Source organism: Cinclus cinclus, chromosome 3, assembly GCF_963662255.1.
Source record: "Cinclus cinclus chromosome 3, bCinCin1.1, whole genome shotgun sequence".
NCBI classification, from domain to species: domain Eukaryota; kingdom Metazoa; phylum Chordata; class Aves; order Passeriformes; family Cinclidae; genus Cinclus; species Cinclus cinclus.
The window spans coordinates 91,838,517-91,861,166 of NC_085048.1; the positions used below are offsets into that span (position 1 = coordinate 91,838,517).

The 22,650-nt window shown below is 36.7% G+C and overlaps 1 protein-coding gene across 1 annotated transcript in view; it reads right to left on the reverse strand.

Annotated features, from left to right (window-relative positions):
• The window catches only part of USH2A (usherin), a 374,892-nt gene that overhangs the window by 129,090 nt on the left and 223,152 nt on the right, over positions 1-22,650 (reverse strand). The window contains exons 38-39 of the mRNA XM_062490428.1: positions 5,249-5,399; positions 4,942-5,084 (exon numbers count right to left, since the gene is read on the reverse strand). Coding sequence (XP_062346412.1) covers positions 4,942-5,084; positions 5,249-5,399 — 294 coding nt within the window. The remainder of the gene's footprint in view (positions 1-4,941; positions 5,085-5,248; positions 5,400-22,650) is intronic.

Sequence of the window (22,650 nt, forward strand, 5' to 3'; positions counted from 1 at the left end):
AAGTCATCCTCTCAGCTGAATTCTTAAAATCCCTATATATCACAATCAGCTCCTTAACTGTAAAATCAATGTGGAGTATAACATGTTGTCAATGTGGTTGTCACTGGAGGGAAGACTGCAAAGTATGACAGCTACACAGCTCAGCCTGTCAATGATGAAAATAAAATCATAAAGCTTTTTACATGGATGTAATTGTTTATAGGAGTAACTGCTGGCGATGGAACAGTGGGCATCTTTGTCCTTAAGATTCTTAGATCATATTTCAAACCATTTCATTACAGTATTAGTACTAGAAGGTAGTTTCATTTTGGCAAATGAAATTATCTTTTATGGTAGATTACTTCGCTCATCTTCTTCAAAAGTTCAGACTTGACTTAAAATAAAGGCACAAAACTCTCATTAATCTTTTTTCATTCCCTGACTAGAAATATTTGTTTACTTACTGTGAAACTTGGAAAGCAAGGAGTTACACTCTCATGGTTGTATTTTGGGGGGGGAAATCTACATTTATATTTAATATACTAAGGCATGTACCTGGACTGATGCCCTTTAAAGCTAATGAGAAATACCTGATTTGCTGGCAAAATCTCTCACTAAGCAGAATAAAAATTCTGTGCCTTTTACTCTTTTCAGGAACATCAAAAATGAAATTATACATATTAACAGAGATGTCTTTCATATACTGCTGACAGTACCCAGCAGCAAACCCAAATTGTGTAGCTCTGGTCATAAGGGACCACAGGAATCTTTCATCACATGAGATCACAGAACTCAAAAGTTGTTGAACTGTTCATGCAATGTCATGCAATCTGTATGAACCCCTTCAAATATGCATTAAGAGCTGTCTTCAGAGTATTAAGACTTGTTGCCCTCTACTGCTCCAAATGCACACTGGTTCCAGAGCTTTGGTTCTACCAGTCAATAAAGTTCTAATTCCTAACCTGTAGGCATGCATGGGCAGTTTGCACTATATATCATATGATCTTCTTATCATATATGCCACTACTACATCAGCTTAATTTGTTCTGTCCTTATGCTATTCACCCTGTCAGGTATTTCACATGATTTCTCTTCCCTTTGTTACCTCACCAGGTTTTGTCTTCTCTTGCTTCAGTTTCTGTTTTACTTTCTTGAGCTCACATGAACACATTCACATAAACTATTTATGGATTAGATCATATGAATCAATTATATGGACATGATTTGCATAGCTAAAGTAGGAGACCTGTCTTCTCAGACAACAAATATCATAAGAAGAGAAAGCAAGAGCTTCCAAAGGTGGTGAACTGCATTCTTTACCCTCTTGTTCTGCATTGCATGTCTTCATTGTCTACATCAGGAAGATTTAGGAGAATCATAGAATCACAGAATATCTTGAGTTGGAAGGGATCATTGAAGCACAGCTCCTGACTCTGCACAGAATATTCCCAGGAGTCACACCATGTGCCAGAGAGTGGTGTCCAAACACTTCCTGAACTCTGTCAAACTTGGGCTGTGACCAATTCCCTAGGGAGTTTGTTCCTGTGTCCAACCACCCTTTGACAGAAGAACTTTTTTCTAATACTCAACTTAAACCTCCCCTGACACAGTTTCAGGCCATTCCCTCAAGTCCTGTCACTGGTCACCACACAGAAGAGATCAGTGCCTGACCCTCCTCTTGCCCTCATGGGGAAGTGTGGTCTGTGATGAGATCTCCCCACAGACTGAGGCTTTTCATCCTGGAACCAAAGCATGCCAGAGAAGTACACCATAGCACTCCCTATGATAGGAATAATGCTTCCCTGATTTGACAAGAAGTAGCTCAGCTGATACATTTCAGGAGCCTTTTTTTTTTCTTTTTTTTTTTCTCTAGCAACTTTAATATGCAATGATCTCCAGTGATTACTGTGTGTTTTTGCCCGTACTTATTGTGAAGAAACACTGGGCTGGCCTATAACTTCATGATGTATAAAAGAGGTGGACTTGAAGTCACTTATGTAAGAAATAAAAAATAAAAAATTGGACCACCTTCTAGGCAACTTGAAAAAAATCTTCTTTTCCAGCTAGTGCAAGCCAGGCACTTTTAAAAGGGCTTTAGTAAGGGCTCTCCATACTGGAGTTTTACACTGACCCACAGGACCGAAATATAGCCACAGCAGAGAATGTGCTGGTGACTGATGTTCTGAGATGTATGCCACTCACTAGGCTGCAGACAGGTTTCCAGAACCTGTCTGATGTTCAAAAGCTGATAAAGTAATAGGAAGCTTTTCTTTAAAGTAAAATTTCTGTTATCTTATAACTTGTCCAAGTCATAGTGTATTTTCTCAATCACTAGAAAAAACATCTTTCTCATTTGGGAGATATCCTTCTGGAGAGAAATTACACTATGTGGATTGCTATCAGACAATACAGTTTTGTAAGTCCTAAATCAAATCTACACCATAGGAGCCCAGTAGCTGCCATTGGGGCAGCTTCGGGTAACTGTAACCAATGTCTTTGAAAATCCCAGAAGGCTCAAAGGCTCCCCAGAGCTAAAGGGAAAACCTAACTTGTATCTCCTTTATTATATCTAGAAGGTTTAGTTTTACTTCTGAATACAATATATGAGATTCTGCTCTCAGTCCAATGGTATATACTGACTTCTCTGAAATTTACATTCAAGTTACTGAAAGCAAGCTCTAATTCAGAAACTTCATCAATTGTTTCTATCTGTAGATATTCTAGCAGTACACATTCTGATGCTATACTTACCAAGATCATTGGAACAACCATCTTTTATTAATGTATATTTAACAGGTTTTAAAATATTCATAGTTATGTATATGATTGTTATCTGGCATGGGCAGGTTAGACTTTAAAAAATGCATGGAATCAGTTACTAGTGTCACAATCATGTAAATAGAAGTATTTGAACATTTTTTTATTGCATTTTTTTTCTTGCATTAAAAATACCCCAAACCTACTAATCTGTATATTATGACATTCCATTGTCAGATACAAGATATTTTTATGGCAGCATTTGCTAATTTTCCCTTAAGGATTCCCAATATCCTCCTATTTTATAAGACATTTATCATAAATAAAATATAATACACAGATATACTGTGAAATCATCAACTTATATTACTGGAACTCTACTGACTTCAAAAGTGGATGTGTTGATTCATATCTATTACTGTCAAGTGTATGTGCACACAGACATACACACATATATTTTATGCCTACAGATACTTTATGCTTTGGTGAAACAAAAAATACATATATTTACCTAATAAAATTCAATAAGAATATGTAGACACGCATCTAGTTCAACAGAGCAAGAGATATAGGAAACTTCCACTATTGCACTGTGCTTTAAAAATTTGGAGTCTGTTAGGCCAGGAATTAAGTGTACTTCTGTAATAAACTGTCAGTATAGGCAGTTTCACAAGAAACATGTTGAAACCTTGACAAAAATGCTGCTTAGACCCAATGACAATCATTCAGTCTTAAGCAATTGAGCTGAATATCCTTTCACATATGGCAGCTCACCACAATGACACCACAGAATCCTCTGTCACCACTGAAGTAGGATGTTTTATTTTTTAAGTGACAAGGGTTGCTGGTAACTGTTGCATCACCTGTGTAGGTTTTCCACCCTACTCCTCAAATGGGAATTTTAGAATTGTACACTTACTACTTTGCACAAAAATAATTTTCATATCAGTAACAAGTGGTGCTTTTTAAATGTACTTCTGTCCTCCTTGTACCTGAAAAGAAACCCTATGTGAACTATCAGACCAGAGTAAGTAATTATTACAATTTGGAGACTGGTTGCATTTTGACTATGAATGAAGGCAAGTTCAGTAATATTGTAACCACTTTCGTTAGCAACCAATGTAATGAAATAACTGAATCTCAACAAGAATTCCTACAGGTACATAACACAGCTCTGGTATCTAAGGACCACGTTCAGAACTCATATTTACTTATAGGTAGGTGTGTTTATAGAAGCATTAATACCTTTGGAGCTTAAATTAATTTATCAGATAAATTTCTATTGTGAATAATTTTCTCAGCTTCAAAGAAAAAAACGTTTTACAATCGTGGGGAAAAAAACATTTCTGCTCCGTGTTTTCTCAACATAGACTGCTGTCCATTTCCAGAAGGAACTAAAATCAAGTTTAGTCACCAGCACTGAATATTTGCTAAACCAATGTTAGTTATCCTGCTACCTTGTACAAGAAACTTCAGTTTCTTAGGAAAAAAAAAAAAAGCTGGAAATTGAGTGTTTTCTTTTTGTATTACAGAAAGCAAGCACAAATTTTGTCGTATGTTTTTGCTTACGTATTGAAACAGGTGCAAAATCCTATCCTGTCAACTAACTGGTCGTACCTATACACTGACAGCTGCCTGCTAAACCAAGGGACTGCTGAAAAAGTTGTGGAGAGTGAGTCTGGGGATTGACAATGACAAACCCAATTTCAGACCAGTAGGTCACCACTTGGAATTAACAAAGATCACTGGGAATGAAAAGTTCTGTAGTGGCTTGAGTATCCTCAACATAGAGATAAGACAACTGTCATATACTATTAACTTCACAGTATTTTCTTTGATAAGACTGAAATCAGAATCAAGTCCCTGAATATAAAGGAACACCACTTATAAAGCTGTACTTACCAGCGTGTCTTAAACTAACCATATATTGCTGGAGGGATACTATATACAGAAATAAGATACTGCTTCACAAAATATGTATGTATTTTGTATAGTATGTAAATATCCATATTTTTTAATGAATATGTAAGACAATAGACACTTGATCCTTTAGGAGTTTTTACTTGAAGTTAATACTAGGGAAGGAAATATATTGCTGCTTTATAACTGAGAAAGCTAGATAATTAAAGAAACTAAATACAATGGCAGCTGGACTGTTATTTACATTTTCTGCTAAAGGGAGCCAAATAAGATCTGACTGCTTACTGTCCTCTGCTGTTGTCATTGAAGTCCAGTTGCTATAAGCATTGCCATAACCATTGGAGGCAACCACTCTCATCTCATACTCAGTGTAGGGCTGCAGGTCTCCGACCCTGTGCTGTAAGGAAGCAGTAGAGCCGGGAAGCAAACTGCAAAGAAAAACAGCACGAGTTACTTCAGAACACATCTCAGCACATCAAGAAAGACTAAAACGTTACATCTCATAACAAGACCAGCCACCCTAAAGGTGAGCCGTGTTCAAGGGCCTTTTCTTGCTCAGCAGTGGATGGTGGTCCTGCTGCACTCTGCGTACTCTAAAATGTCACCAGCAGAACGCCTCCGCCGCATCTGGAGTCGGTAGCTGGGCGTGCCTGGGGCGTTGTTGCGAACTGGTGTAGACCAGACAACCTGAAGACTGGTCGGAGTGGCAGATGAAAGCCTTGGAGGCATCACGCCATCTGGAGCTGTTGAAAAACATGGATGAATTAGAGCAGAGAAAACCATGCAGAACATATGCCGCGTGGAAACAAAATGCTCCATATACTGGAAAAACTGTTCCTCAGGATCAACAGTAATGTTAACATGGTCCATTTAGTTTAACATTTTCACTACTGAACAATGCTAATTCTTATATGTGAATATCATCTTGCTAAAAGCAAACCTCCAAACACCAAAAGTAATTCAGAAGCAACATATTTTCTACCACCTGTTCAAATATTATCTACTTCTCTCTGTGCCCAGCTCTCTCACTCTGACAAGCTAAGGAAATGCTACACAGAAATGTTACCCAGCATGAGTAAAATTGATCAGACTTTTTTATCATTTAGATATCTTCTCACCCTTATAAATTAATAATAATTTAAAAGAAAACAGAAGAAATTTTAAGTTAAAAACATCTTTAGGTAGAAATCAAAATAGAGTCACTGAAGTCTCAGTCTTGAGTCCATTGTTTTGTTAAGGAAATTAATTTTTATGAAGTCCAAGGAACTGCAGATCAAAATGCGTCAGTAATGATACCACCAATGACCTTTAACTGCTGCAAATTTCACTGCATGTAGTAAAAAGAACTATGACAATTTACACCTGTGAGTTTATGGCTTTGCTTTTTCTTTAACAAGAAATCAATCTGTTGAAGAAACTTTCTGTATTTAAACACATCTGTAACTTTTATATATGACACATCTGTAGCCATATCTCTGTAGCTTTTTTCTAGAGTTAAAACACTGGAAAGTTACTGCCTTTGTCATTTAAACTCTTGTATAATATTTTTTCTTTTCATGGTCCAGTAGTTATAATTTGGTTTTTTCCTTTGGTCTTTCCAACAGAAATTCTTTTTCATTGTGTTATTTTCTTCCTGTCTCTATTGGAGAAAAACCAGTCTCACAGATCTCTAACTTAAAGTGTAGTTGTAAGCCTCAGGGCTTAACTTGTAAGTTTTAAGACGAGCTAACAGCAATTTACAGTAAGCTTTATGATTTCCATTTACCACCTGTGTATGAGGTGGTTACTAAGAGGGAAGAAACAGACTTCGTGGTACACTGTCTGAGTAATTCTCTCCCTGAGACAGCTGAAAAGATGCATCAACTCTGAAAAAAATACATCAGTCACATATAATAGTTTTTATTTATACTGATAAATACATTAACAGATATGTGAACTAGCATCTGATATTTTTACTCTATCTATATCTGGGGCACTTCAACATTTTTCATCTCCAGATCCCAAATGTATTACAGGCAAAGGCAAAACACATATCCCACTACAACCTAAGACATTTCTTCCCTTTACATTCATTTCAAGGCCTGTCAGTTCTCATACAAAAATTTTTACTAGAAGCTGGCTTCTGGGGTGCTGGAGTTATCAGGTATTTCTGATAGTTGGCCCCTAGCCATACAACCCTCCTGTTCTTTTTTCAGTACAAGATGAAGTAGAACAGAACCTCCAGCTTCCCTCATTCCCTTCTGCTCCTCTCTGTCACTGTGAAAAAGAAAACATAAATATGGGGGCTTGAGCCAACCTGACTGCATTTGGATGTTCCTTCCTCCTGCTGTTATCTATATCTAGGCAAAAAGGCTCCAGTGAATCCCAAGTAAACCTAAAAATCCTCCTGTTTTCAAATCCAGAAAGTCTCTGCGAGTAATGTCATTCATGGTCTGCAAATCCCATGCCAACACCTTCAAGGCCAATTCAGAGCTTGTGAGCACCTCACCTCAGAGGGAAGAAGGTGAGTGGCTTAACTTAAACAGCCCCAATATTCCTCCAGCTGAACCATCAAAAACAAACATTTGCCAATGAAATGCGTCCGCACATGACATTCACTCTCACAGTAAAATGGAGAACACATTTATTTACCTTACATAACATTGTTCTGTTTAGCAGAAACATAAGCAGAGCTGGATTTCAGTTGGGCAATAACAGAATTTAGAAATGGATGTAAAGTGCATTACTCACAGGTAGCTATTTTGCTATCCTTTATAAGATGATTCCTGAAGTTGAAGGCAAACTGAGACGGCACGAGAAAGATGACAATTAAAGTAAAAATTTTTAGTTTAGGATTTTTAAGGGTTTTCCAAACTAACACCAACAGAAAGAGTCAATATCCTTTCAAAACAGGTACTACCTCATTTGAAACTAAACTGCCTGCAGATTAAAATGCACCAGTTTTTAAAGTTCACACAGAAATTTTACACAGCAAAGAAAACTATATCTAAAACTGAATCTAATTAGCTGACCTAGTAATTTGGCCAGGAAGTCAAAGTTTGCATTATTGAGGGGACAGTGTGAGGCAACTCACTGAGGAGGCAAAAGCATTAAATTTATTTGCAGTTCTGTCAGGACACACCACCTTTGTCTTTCATTTACCAATCTGTTAAATGGAGATAATAATACTTATCCTTCTTTGTAAAGCTCTCTGAGATCCAAAAAGTAAAAGCTCAGATTAAGCTTTTTGTATATATAGAGGTGGTTATTATAGCGATACAGGAATGCTCATCAAAAAACAAAGATGTAGCTGTCTAAATGTCAATAACAATTCCACAGTGTGGATGTTATTTTAATGGCGTAGGTAATCTCAGCTAAATGTTCAAATCTCTTGTACCAACAAAAGCACAGCACAGGGAAGAGTAGAAAGTTTGGACAAATCTCTACTGTGAAAGTCGCCTGACCCATAGAACAAGCCAAGCCCACTACTTTCAAACCAACATGTTTCAAAATACAGCAACTGTATTTATCTGAAAGGCTTCCTGTAGCCCACAGAGAATTTCCTTGGTGATGTACTAGTGAGTGCTCTCCAAAGGAATGGGGCAGGGGGGCAGGAGGTTACAGCAAATAAATTGTCAAGTCTCTGCTGAGTCATAATGAGAAAGGTGCTCCATTAAACTAATCACGATTTGCTCATTAAAACGGCAGAGACTTACCCCCCAAAATGGCAATTCTAATTTGCACACAAAACATCCTCTGACTATTTCAGGCATTCCTCATCACCAAGGTCTTCAGTGTAACATTTCCCCTAGCTTAACCCTTTTTATCCAATCCATATCCCCAAGAGACTCCTTACTACCCAAGTAATAACTGGCAACAAGCAATAATTCTACTGCGAATTTCTCAACAGAAGAGCCATGTATCTATCAGCTTGATATATTGTCTTTAAGATGCAGTGTTGCTCAAAAATCTCCCCTCGAGCTTTAATATGACCCTCAGGGGGTGAGCACTCCACTTGCAACCTACTGAATCAACATCTAGCCCAGTAAATCCTCACTTAGCAGGGCAGAAAGCCATGCTTTGTATATCAAGAGACTACAAAGGCAGAATAAAATATTTAATCAGATGTCAATTCTAATCAAATAATTAATAAACAGTTCCACAAAACAATAAAAAACGAAGACTGTTTCAAGATGACAATGATATATTGCATTCCAAATACTCAGGTACATCCAGATGGATTGAAGAAAGATCTGCTCCCTCTTCAGCCAGTAATGGGCTAAGCAGCCTTTGAAAAGTGTTTCAACTTCTTGCCTCAATTTCTTTATCTTAAATAACGTGCAAAAAATAGTCAGCTTTGTAAGTATTTGTTTATTTTAGGACAGCAAGCACTGTGCGAAATGATTCTGCTTAAATGTTTAGTCCACGTTGAAAACTTTTTTTTTTTATGAGAGGCATCCATTATATTTATCATAAGGATTTATCTGAAATGTAAACTTTCTGAAAGTAGACAACTTTGAGCAGGCCTATTATAAGGTGAACTACTATTAGGAAAATAAATGATTATTTAGTTATAAAAATGTCTTCACTATTAATCTTCCATAAGAGGAAGAAAAGCCAGCAGAGCTCAATTACAAATCTGTAAAACCGGTGCAAAATCACACCAACTTTTAAGGGAAGTGTCACCACTTTTAACAGTGAACAGATATAATGACAATGTATTCATAATATCTCCAGATAGGCAGGAAGAGATTAGAGCTATGAATATGTAACTCCACAACTTGCCACATCCACATATACAAAATGTTTAGTATTTGTATCTTATCAAAATATATTTCATGCACATGGATGCAAATGATATCTGCGGGGATTTAACCACAGGGGTGGAGGACAATAGGCTCTCCAGCATTTCTACCAAAACAGCAAGGAAAAGTTCCACTCAGACTGCCTTTAGATGAGTGTCTTGCTCTGTCATGACTACTTTTCCTCTTTTCCAGGTTCAGTTCACAAACTCTATTTCTTTATCTCATAACAGTGCTTGTTTAGGTACTCCTGATTCATTTTCTATTTTAGGTGCCCATACTGAGATCATTGTATTATAGCACTTTATATGGCAATATGTTCTGCACATTGACATTTGTTTCTTCTGATTTTCTCAGGTATGCCTGTTATCTAGTGGTTTGCTCAGTCCAAATAATTCCAGTCATTGCACTCCCCATAATTCTCAGCTTGGGCATGTGTTTTAGTTTAATTCCAGAGAAAGACAGGCCATGATGCTGGGCCATATGTCATCAACATAGAACAGCATGCTAGTTACAAACCTTTATCTCTTGCCAAAGCAGAAGATTGCTTTTGTTTGTTTCTTATCTTCACGGGTTCATTCAAGTTTACTCTGGTTTCGTTTTCAACTCTTTCCCCATTGTTTTTCCTTCACAGCGAATATCAAATATAAGAGTTGTTCTTGATTTTTCCATTTAATATATATGCACAACCATGTTATTTCTCCCTCTCCGTGATTAGAGAATGCACAGAATATGTTTGGATTTTCTTTATAATTTTATAATTTCACTGCTGGATGTTTTCAGTTACAGATATAGCTCCATCTAACAATACATATACCAAGGACTTCACACCCTTATTCAACACACATCCTTGCACTTTGGAACACACAAAATGGCAGGTTCATAGTGGCCCTCTTGCTTTCCCCTCTCTGGCACATTTATCTTGGTGAGAAAGGAAGCTGTGTTTTGGCAGAAAGCAAATTGAGAAATATAAAGGGGTATCTTAAAGTTGTTGTAAACTTAGAGTAAGTCCAAACTTGTTCACACCTCATGTTAGTAAAATTTTCTTTTCCAAAGTACAATATAAACAGTGTACAGAAATATATTGTTCTCTCTTCATGACCTATCCTGTTTTATACGTCTACTTTCTGCTGTAATAGTAATTTCATTTGAAAAGAAATGGTTTAGTACATCTATTTAAATTTAGCATTAACCTTTAATGCTACTTATATGGCACAACATCATTCAGAAAAATAAAAATAAGATGTGTGAAAAATAATCTAAAATTTTTCTTTATCTGGATTGAGTGTGTAAGCCCTAACTGTGGATTTTTCTACACTTTCACAATTTGGTATTCCTAGCTGCAGAGCATAGTTTTATTGGGGCACTAAAAATCAGCTTGGGTTTTACTCCATGACCTGCAGACCCAAAGTTTAAGACAATTGTCTTTTGAAATCCCAAAGCATGCTTACTTATTCCTCATTATTATTGTTCCAGAAAAACAAAAACCAAAAAACAAAACAAGCCAACAAAAAAAACCTCAAAAAACACAACAACAACAACAACAACAACAACAAAATCAGACCTTCCCTTCCTTTTAATGAACTTTTCTTCATTTACAACCTCAACACCTGTAACCTGGGCATGGGTCTCAAGTGGAAATATGTGTAATAGATGCTCCTTTCCTAAATGTTACATTTCACTGATTTCAACACTATAAAAATATCTTATAAATTTGTCACCTCAACTTTCCACAAGAAGTAACTTGCCTTCCTTCCTCATGTTAGGTGGAAGCTTGTCCATCTTACTCAGCAAGAACTTTACTAAATTCTAAAAGCTACAAAAAAATGTCAAAAAGCAATTAGCTGAATGATTAATGATTTTTAATACCTGTAGTAAGGAACATTGGCTAGAACTTATAACTGCCCAGTAAAACTAATTATTCATCAGACTGATCAAAAGGATGGTAAGCCAATAACTACCATATAACAATTTTTTTTTTTTAAATACTATGAAGAAAAAACATAAAGAACAATATTACAAAATCAGGCAGTAACTGCAATTAAAAAAAATCTCTTGCTGGTTAATTGTGACTTTGGCTACTGGAAAATGAAATATCTCTGTGAAATACCTTCAAGAAACTTTGAGATCTGCCTGTTTTAACCTGGGGGGCAGACGTGGCATAAGCAGCAGGAATGAGATCCTGTCTATCTTCATGGAACAACTTCAGCTTCCTGCATGAAGCAGCTTTAGAGATTAAGTACAGGAGGTTTTCTGGGATTGCAGAGTATCACTATTATTATTATTATTATTATTATTATTATTCCTCTTATAGTGGACTTTTTTGTAGTTGGTTGTTCAGCAGTTTTGGGTTTGGGTTCTTTTGTCTGTTTTTTTAAAGGAAAAAGGTGCAGAATTTGACATCATCTTCAAAATCTTACAGTTTTCTTTATAACTAGTATCTGGCATCAGAGAGCTATAACCAGAGGCAGGCATGGTACCTTCCACACTGATGGAAACATCTCTGGTGAGAGTCTTTAGATTGCTGGCAAGGAGACTCTTGGCTAAATTAAAATCTATTTCTTTAATGTTGATGCCAGAATTTCAGAGGACTGCAGGGTGGCTTTTAAGCTTGTAGCTTCTTATTTGAAACTAAACAGTTCTTAAGATAGTTCTAGAAATCCAGAGACTCCCCAAAAATAACAAAAAAAAAAAAAAATCAAATTTTATCAGTTGTAGTTGGGAAAAGCCCAGGGAAGAAAATTTAAACCTATGTAGTTAAATGAATAACAAGGATAGACACATTAGAATCCTCAACTTTGCAGAAATTTTGCAAAGACAGAGAATGTTTTTCTGGAAACAGAACACTGCAATGGGATTAAATTCTGCAGAAGAGTTTTCAAATCTCCATCAGACTAAACAAATGCTTACCAAAAATGAGATAACTTACAATTTTGAGGAAAGGAGATGGCATCAGCTGATTTCCCAATTAACTCTTTTTCAGCCTAATAATTCTCTGAAGGGGATTCTAGTGTCATAGAAGAAGAGTAAGATAAAGAACAAAAAGGCACAGAGGTGGTAATGTTACAAGAAGCATATGCATCATTCTGAAGCATAATCTGTTAAAAATTAATTTTTAATTTTGATTTATTCTATGACTGAAGGAAAAAGTATAAAACCAGATATTCAAAAGCAGAAAGCACCATTATATTTAGACAAGTGGATATGGCATCTGCAAATTATTATTAGCTATACAAGTTGTCCAGCATTGGAACAGACTGCTCAGGGAAGAGGTGGAGTCACCATCCCTGGAGGTATTTAAAGGATGTGCAGACGTGGTACTTAGGGACATGGATTAGTGGTGGACCTAGTCAAGTTAAATTAATGGTTGATCTTGATGACCTTAAAGATCTTTTCCAACCGAAATGATTCCATGATTCTATATCTCCACACATGTCAAAAGAAACCAAGAAAATACAGCAACCTCAGCTGAATGGTAAAGAAAATGGGATACTGGAAAATATGGGAATGTTCTCACTAAATAAGAAGTCTCATTAAATAAGAAGTCTCTTCATACTGCACTCCTGCAGTATGGATGTGCTGATAGAGCATTAAAGAACAGGCCACTCTGTTGGTAGAAAACTCCAGTGTTGCCAGTTGATGTGCATTTTGACAACAGCCTGAGTTCATATATCCCTGTATGTACAGACAGGAGAACAATGCTGGGGTGCAAATAAATTAGCTCTGCAATAAGATTACTGGTAGTTATTTTTAATCCATAAATTTCTCTGTGGTACATAATGGATGTTGTGAAATACTACCATTTCTGATGGAAACCAAGCTTGAGAGTGCCTATAAATAGAAAATGGATCTGACAAGATGACAGATTAGCTGGTATTAGGGAGCCACTACACACAGTGGGTGGTGCAGTCTTATTATATCTTGAATATCCTACAGGTATCTGTGAGATCCAGGTCACTGGACTATCTTTTGGCCACGAAACAACTGCAGCCAGAAACAGACCTCCTCCCTCTCAAATTCTTTCCTTACTTGCAGGAAGAGGAGGAAAAGAGCTTCCCAAAAGTTTCTGCTCCTAGTACTCAAGGCAACACAGAACTGGCTTTTGTTCACAGCTGCTACTTAATTCTTTATGATATAGATGGTAATCACAAAGAGACTTTGACTCATTGTCAAAATGACTCAAAAACTCTAATTTTATACACTGGGAGTCTCATCTTTGCTTGCAAGGAATGTTTTTCACCTCAAGACAGTAGAAGTCATGCCAGTAGAATATCGAGTGCATAATTCTTTGAAAATTGACTTCTTAAGGTTCCATCAAGTGCCTTGTAAAATTTTGCTCCCTGGAAGACTGTGTCAGTGGCAAACACATTCTCACAAATGGAAGTTAAAAAAAAAAAAAAACCTAACCAATAAAACCCCTTATCAACCCCCCCAACACTATTTTTACTCCAATCTTCACGCTATTTAAAAAGCACATTAACTTTTCCTGTTCACCTGAGTTGGACAAGGCTGAAAACAAAAATATCAAAGCAACAGTATCTATTAAGTAGAAACTCTGGTTTGTGTACTATCTTAACCTGCTTCTGAATTCACTCTATGGCATTCAAATCCTATAGGCTTTGAAGTAGCCTATATTCTCTGGTTTTCTTCTGCAAAGTATAGTATATGTCAGATTCATAAAAAATATCAAAAAATGACTGTATATTTTATTAAAAGCCTATTTTTATTCTCTCTCTCTCTTTTTAACAAAAGTCTAATTTAGTTGCTGTTCCCTTAGGTACGAGGTACACAGTTCATAATTCATTTGATATAAAATGTCAGTTTAGATTTTTGCACTTCTTTGATAAACGAGAAAAAACACGTATATTTCAATTTCCTTCTGCGAGGTTTCACTAAGAGAAGCCCCTCTCCCATTGTGCTGCTCAAAGACCTTCGCGTTAAATTAAACATCAAGATTCTGAAACTGTAGGGAATGATATTTCCAAGACATACAGTACAAATACGTGAGACTGGGAAAAAGGTAATGATTTTTCCTACCAGTAAAGTGATGTCTCCCAAAGAGCATCTTTGATCCTTGAATTAGTTCTCAGTTATAATTTAATATATCAAAATTGTCAGCAGCTTTCCTTACATTTAAACATAAAGTGATATAGTCAGCTCCACAAAAAGCAAAATACAACATTCAGGGGCTTTCTCCACCCTCCCCCCCCCCCGCAACATGTGCTTGTGACTCTGAAGTCCATCAATATTAATGAGGAAATTCTTTGTACATCAAAGGGGACAGCAAAGAATTAATTTAATTGTATCTGTCATCATCATTAGTATGTAGTGTTTTTTCCTGTATAACCAAATCCTGCTGCTGATCAACGTGTAAAACTCTCAGGGGTATAATCTGTACAATGGAATAGAGAAGAATCAAAAATTTAGTTCTGGAAATAACATTGATATAATTAGGAAAAATAGCAGCAAAACACTGTGTGTTATTCTCTTATGTAACACATGAGGCCAAGGCTGACAAATCTGAACCATCACATTTACAGAGTAAACAAGAATTCTTATCACTCCTCCAAATGCCAACTGCAATGCTATGGCTGTCACTTCATGTTATGGTCTAGTTCAACAGCTCCAGTATCAATAAATTAAGCTGTATTAGAAAATAGCAATAGGATCACATTCTGATGCTCATGCTGAGCATCAGCACTGATGAACAAAATGCATCCAGAGCCATGAACACCCAGAACTCAGCACCACCTCCTCTTGCCCTCCGTGCTGCTGCCATGCACACTCCTACACCCCAGCCTGGGAAGGGTCATCAGCCCCACATTACAACAGCACCTGCTCTCTTTTCCCCCAATAACTGAGACTTCCCCCTACCCAACAGCAGAGTTTCAAGAGGATACATGCACAGTATTCTGCATTCCCTGCTTAAGAGCCCAGAAATTAGTACACTGCCCAGCAACTGGGAGAGAAGATGAATCATCCAGACCTCTTTTTTTCCAGCCAGCATTCTAACAGAGAAAAGCTATGAAAGAATATGAAAGGTAACACCTCCATTGCACCTAACTGTGGCAAAAATCCCTGACTGTTTTTTACCCATCACAGTTTCCCACTAAAAATAGCATTTCAGTTGACAGAAATTTGATCTAGATGTTATATACTGGAGCAAAATATTTAATATTGAGGGTGAATAAAAAGCAATTCAGGCAAGACTATTCCCACACAGAAATAATCTGTTCAAAATATACAGCTGACTTCTCTGATGAATAGGGGAAAAGGATTACAACCTTTTATAGCCAAGCTATCCACATAGGAATGTTCATACAGCATTACTGAGTAGCTACCCACCAGTTAATGCCCTGTTGTAGACACTTTTAACAAATAAACCATTTATCTGAGTTATCTCTGGGCCTCATTTCCCTAGATAATACTGAAGAATACATAAATTCACTGGAATTGGTGATATATACAACAATGAATGATCTGTTCACAAGTATTTTTACTGAAAAGACCTTGACCACTGTCATCTTGTTCAAAATCAGGTAGGCTAATTGTTTAAAAGTCATTGTAAGACCATGGTGGTTTATTCAAAACCAAATCAGGCTGAATGTGTTCTGCCTTCTGTGCCACAAGACATTTCAGAGCATGTACCCCAAAATACATGCACTATTCATCACAAGTCGAAGTAAACAAAATACCATGGCAATACTTACTCTCTAAAATACAGCTTTTCTTCAATCTTTCGACAAAAAGTAAAGAATCAGAGGAAACTTCCTCTCCTTTGTTCGCTTTTCAAACATAGGGCTAAATCCTCAACACAGAAAATTTACAGCTGATTAATTCAGATTACAACTATCAGTTGAGTATTTTGGACAGCAGTATCAATTTCTTATGAATAACCCTCTCAAACAGGCTGCTTAGTATGTAAGAGCACTCATAACTTCAATGTAAAGAAAAATAGAGAAAAGAGAAGTATTTTTTTCTTTAGATAATGCCACCTCTTCAGTTATTCAGCTTCTTTTCTATATATATGTATCATTAGAAATTTTTAGATAACCTAAATTCAGTCAACCTGAATGTACATATTTTCTCTGTACACTTTGGCTGCATTAAACTATGGTGACACCTTTCAGAGAGAGGCAATCTCTCACCCTAAGCTAAGAGACAAGAAAAAATGCTGACAAACTTTGTGACATGTATATTATACTTTGTTTTCATCACGAGGAGAAATATAAAATTTTCTTTTACCTTTCCTTGCTAACACATGCCTCTCACTCTGTCTGTAAAATGGGAATACCAATCCTCAGTCACCTGAGAAGTCTACTGGAAAACTGAATTAGCAAATGCAGTTGTAAAAATCATAAATAGTAAATAGGTCAGTATACAAACACTAAGGATTAATATAATTCAACACTGGACATATCCCCCTGCAACATGAAATATATGAATTCCCTTTCTCATTTTACTCAGCTGGAATTAATCTAAGAGCATAGTATTTCTTTGTCAGAGGAATAAGCATGATCTGCATAGAGATCCAAAGAATAAAAAAAAGACAGAAAGCAATCATGTATACATGAACTTGCGTATACTGATCTTCATATACATTTTTGTGTGTGTGCATATGCATATGGACACAAAAATAACATTCAGAAAGAAAAGAACAGTGAGAGCAAAGCTGTCAAATGCCAGGAAACAACCACTAAGGGCTATAAGACTCTTACAGTTGCCTTTGTTGAAGGAGGGTTGCACACACTAACACTGCATTATAGGAACACCAGAGGAGAAGTGGTGACTCTAGTCAGTAATTCTCACTCAACTTCCATTTTCTCTCCCTTTCTGCCTTTATGGATAAGCTTATTTCTCCTCAGGTACTCAGCCAACTAACCTAAAGTTAACAACATATATGTAACAGGACGAAGTGTGCTACACTAATAAAAAGTAGGGAAAGAAAAATCTAAAACACTACCAGAACAAATAATTAGCTATATGAAGGAAAACCACTTATTTTCTGAAAAAAAAAAGAATTCAGATATAGTTTCAGATATTCTTAATTAAATTTCAGATTCTTTTCCAAACTACAGAGAAAACTCCCAAAATGGAGTTATTAAGAGTAATTTTCAACTGTATACAGAATCAGCAAAAAAAACCCTAAAAGCACTTTTATGGCCATGATGTTTAAGAAAGATCATCTCTGATTTTTTTTTTTTTCCCCCTGGCTAAACAGAGGAAAAGAACAGTGATTTGATTTCCTGTACATTTAAACCTCAGCAAGGTCATAAAAACCCCTTACTGCCTCCCCCTCCCCCCCCCCCCCCAATTAAGCTTTTTATCCCCTAATATGGATAAATATGCAGGGTGACAGAACTTTGCTGGACATGTACAGAGTTCATTGCAGGCTCAGGAACTTCAAAACTTCCTGAACTGTGCAAAGTGGCTCAAGCCTTTAATCCTTGCCATTTTACTGAAATGCTTTATGATCACCAGGCTAACTTCCACAATCTAAATGCTTCAAATGCAGAAAATACAGAATGACATGACCAAAAACACCCCAGGAACTCAATGAACAAACAAAAAACTCACACGCATATGCCTTTGTTGCCAGTTAATGAAAAAAAAAAATTATTCCAAAACCTATAGGGGCAGGAGTTGTCAAAAAAAAAAGAGAAAGTATAAAAACATGAGCTTTTTAGAAAAAGAGTGCAAATCATTGCAGTACAGTAATGCAAGAATTGATCAGATTCCTAGTACTTACATATATGTGGGAAATTATTCAAAAGACAAAATTCATATTATGATTTTTCAAATGCCTTCTCTATGCTTTCACCAAGAATTTCAACAGCATTTTGTTGCAGAATTCCTTTAACAGAGCCTAATTTATCACATAAATATTGCTGATTTCAGTTACAGCACTGAAAAACCTAGTTCAGATTTGCTCAGAATGAAAAGAAAAATCAAAAGTGAAAAAGCCCCAAGCATGAATAAGCTTGAGATTATATAAAATTGACACACTTTGTCTAAATCATGTCCTTTTTTCTTTTGTACAATTGAAATTGGTCTGAAATAGGCTAATGTGATAGTAGGTAATAGTTTTAAATAATGATCTACCTCTACATTCCACAACAGCCCATTTCCCCCATTTTTTATATATTCTTCTGTATTTCTGAAGCACAACCAAGCTGTAGTTTTTCATCATGGCATCTTCCCTAGTACAGATTTCTTCTAAGAGTTCTTAAGCACAGCATGGATCTCACGCTAGGGCTAAGGTTTTGGAAACCACTGAGTGAGACCTCTTCAGTGAGGTTAATTGCCTGCTTACAGACAATCAATTAGATGCTGCACAGTTTTTTCCCTTTCTCATCTGGCTCTCCCTAAACAAGCAAAACACATCCATGTTCTTCCAGGCAACTAAAATTGCTAGTTTGATTTTCTTGTCCCAGCTGTTTCATGCTGCTTTAGAAGAGACAAAGGAACTGAGGGGCTGATAAATGCAGGTGCTTTGTGTCTGGAGCATGGAAAAAGCACAGCTGGAACTATGGGAGATCTGCCCAGCTCCAAAAGCACAGGGTGCAAAAGCAAAGAGAAGGAGACAATCAGAAGAAGAGGACGTAGCTGGAGTGTCATTGCCTACTGGAAAAACTCCTCAGTTTTATGAGTAGGGACTTACACTAAGCTTCACTTTAAAGCAACCTTTATAATGTGTGGAGTTAGGCTGAGCCCCAGATGCAGTTTAGGAAAGTGAGCAGCAAAGAGGGCACGTCTGTGCCCCCCACTGCCAGAGTTTGAAGACACAGCTGGTCAGGAATGAGACTTCTCTCATTTCTTGCCATGAAAAACACACACCCAAAATCAAGAATGGACACAGTGCGAGCTCACTGAAAAGTGTGCTGAACAGCCTGGGAGAGGGGAATATAAAAAGAAAGTAGCACTAATGAAAATCAGTTCAATACTGCAAAGATTAGTGAAGGATTCCTGCTTCGGTAGAGAAACTCCCAGTTTTCCACACAGGCACTTTTGGAATCCTACCCTTATATCCCCATGAAATCATCCTTCTGGACAAAAAAGACTGGAGTGAACAATTTACACAGCTTGCTACTGACACTCTGTAATTAGCTAGGTCATTGATGAGAGATGAAGGAGAGCTTTTTTCCCCTCCCTACTCTATCCTGGTTTCTCCACGAAGTACCTGTAGAAAAGATATGGTCACAATTTTTCACTAAGAACTTCCTGTTAACACAGAAGATATAGAACAAAAAAAAAAATCCTCTTGGAATCTTTCTCTTGGATTTCTCTCTAACAAGAGAAGGGAGAGAGAGACGAAGGAGAAAGAGGAGATGGAAAAGAGAGAAAAACAAGTGATGTCTCAAATACCCAAAATTTGAAGCACAGGGCATTCTTTCAAGACAAATTTTATGGTGTGACTCCATGTGATACTAGGAAATATGGGAAAACAAAACTGTCTCACAGGGAAAATTCTAGCATATTTAAGATTAATTTTTCTTCATAAATAATTCTGACTTAGCATCAGTTTGCTTTGTTTTCTTTATTGCATATTCACTCCTCTATGGAGGCCTGCTACCTTCAGTGATCAACTTCCCAAGCAAATGCTTTCAGATGTGAATACAAGTTGCCTGATGTGGTTCCTACTTGTTTGCCTAATCAGATCAGTGGTCCTGTGATAAGGTTCAGCATCCAGCCTCCAAGCTGTCGTGACTAAAGCTAACAGTGGCTGAAACCTTCTGGTTGCAGGACACCATCTCCTGCAGATATTGAACAAACATCAACAGCTACAGGTGTGTAGGCTCAAGTTTTGTGGCTGACAGCAAGCCAAGGCAGAGTCATGCAGTATTCCACACAGAAACAAGGGACCAGCAAGGGGCAGGGGCTTAAGGGTCTAAGGCAAAATCTTACATCTTCCCCTTCTAAACATTCCTATGTTGTGCAAATCACAGAGAGAGCACATAATCGAACAACATACTTAATAAATCATGGCAGTGTTTAAAGAGGCACTTCACTACTTAGGCAGATTTTTTTTCAGAGTATCTTTCCTTTTATGTTTTACACAGAAAGTATGCATCAATTCTTTAAGGCTCTTTTCTGTACATAAATCAGCACCACGTTAATGGTTTGTAATCCCCAGTATACGAATCCACAGGTATTCAACTCTGATACGTGGTACAGAATTCCCATCCACAACACTCTTCAGACGTCTTGTCATGACTTGGAAATCCAGTCCTCCTTCCTGCTTTGTAGGTGATGATTGAGACTCCCCCTCCCTGCTTCCCATCAGAGCAGCAGCCTGTCCTTTTTTGCATCTATTTATTCAACAGAATCCATCTTCTTCCCATTCCCTTCCATACTCAGGCTTTGGTGGCCAGAGGAAGGGAATAAATGGATTTATCTAGAGTACAAGATGTTATCAGCAGTGATTGCAAAATTCCTTTCTACTAGCTTGCCATCCCTTATTACAAAACAATTCTAAAATAATGGGGTCTTCTATGTGCCACTACATCAGAAATAGCACTCATTGAGGAGAAAAATGTATAACCAAGAAGTCTGTGCAACAGTTTTTCTCCCAGACTTTTGCAGTTTTATATCCTCTCTATCACTTAAATTCATTTATCTAAGTAAATTAATTCTAAAACAATTTGTTTTCCAGATCTTTTACTGGCTGGCATCCTCAAATCGATGTGAAGCACTGGCTAGTATATTATTTTTCTACAGATTCTGCCAAAGCATTTTAGAACAAGATAAATAGAACAAATTTATTCTTTTTGGAAAAAATATAAAACTCAAAAAAATTTACTTCTACCTCTGCAGTATGAAATTTGTCACTAATCATTTTAAACTATGCCCTTTTATGCTTCTTCCATCTCTTTTAGCTTTCTATGCAGTTCTTTGATGTAACAAAGACAGTTTCAGACAAGATTTCAGTTCATCTGGAAAAAAAAAAGCTTTAAGTCTTGAGGCAAAAAGCAGTGTATTTAAAATTTATATACTCCATAATGCCTTTGTTCTGAACTTGAACATCCTGAAAAACTTCTCCTCTTTCTTTTGCTTTCCGACTCTGAAGATCATTTGTTCTCATGGTTTCAGCTTCTTATTATGCAACAGTGGTGACTTTAACTCATGGTTCCAGCATTTAAGCACATGCACAGTCATGGCTGACCCTTTCTGATCAATTGCCAATCCATACAGGTTTGACTGATAAAAGAGCCAATTAGATTTAAGCAAATTAAGGGACATCACCAATGTCAACCACTTATTAAACTGAATGCTGAATTCCATGCATACCAAACACTAATGCACCAAGTCCCATTAAGAGTTGAAATCCTAACCCCATTAGTAACTCCAGACCACTACAGGGTAAGGGTCAAAAGAAAGTTTCATATTTATGGATTAACATTTGGATCCAGTTTTTATTTTTTTAATCTTTCCAAGAACTCTTGAACCTGCACTGCAATTTTAGTCGAGAACGTACATAAAATAAATTCCTTACTTCTAAGGTAGTTTTTTCTGAGTGTTGACTTTAAGCATGGCAAATCAGCTTGATAAGAAATTAAGATATATTCAATCAGGTTTAAGATATTCAATCTAAGGATTTGGTGTGCTTTATATTGTGTGCAAGGCGTTTTAAAGCTAAAAAAAAATGAACAAAAGAAATTCATGTTGGAAAAAATTGTATCATAATGATAAAACAGTGATCAGCAATAACTTTAAAATGGAACACTCCTTTGTCCTCTATTACTCTCCCTCTTAGACAACCTTCCATCAAACTCTGTGAAGTACTCCCCACAGTGTAGATTTCTTAAATAGTGGGGTTTTTTGTATCCTTGAAAAGAGAATGCTACATTTTAACACTCATTAAAAGGCTGTACATAATGAGACCTTCTTTACTTTTTAATCAAACAAAACTTCTGACTAAGTGAAATTTTGGCCACTGAAGTAAAAAATAAAGTTCTTTCTTATTTAAGTAGCATCAAGATTTCATTTAATGATTTAGCAAGTGTGAAGGCACTACATACTGCCCAGTGTAAAATTACCATTATACTCATAATTTAGCATGCAATGGAACTGTAGAACACTCAAAGGCTGATTATAAGAAACATCATAGTAAAACAAACATGTATTGTCCTAGATACACACATGTGTCTGTACATGTGTACACATACAGTGAAAACACAGCGTGTGAGAGAGCTCTTCTCTCATATGCACTGCT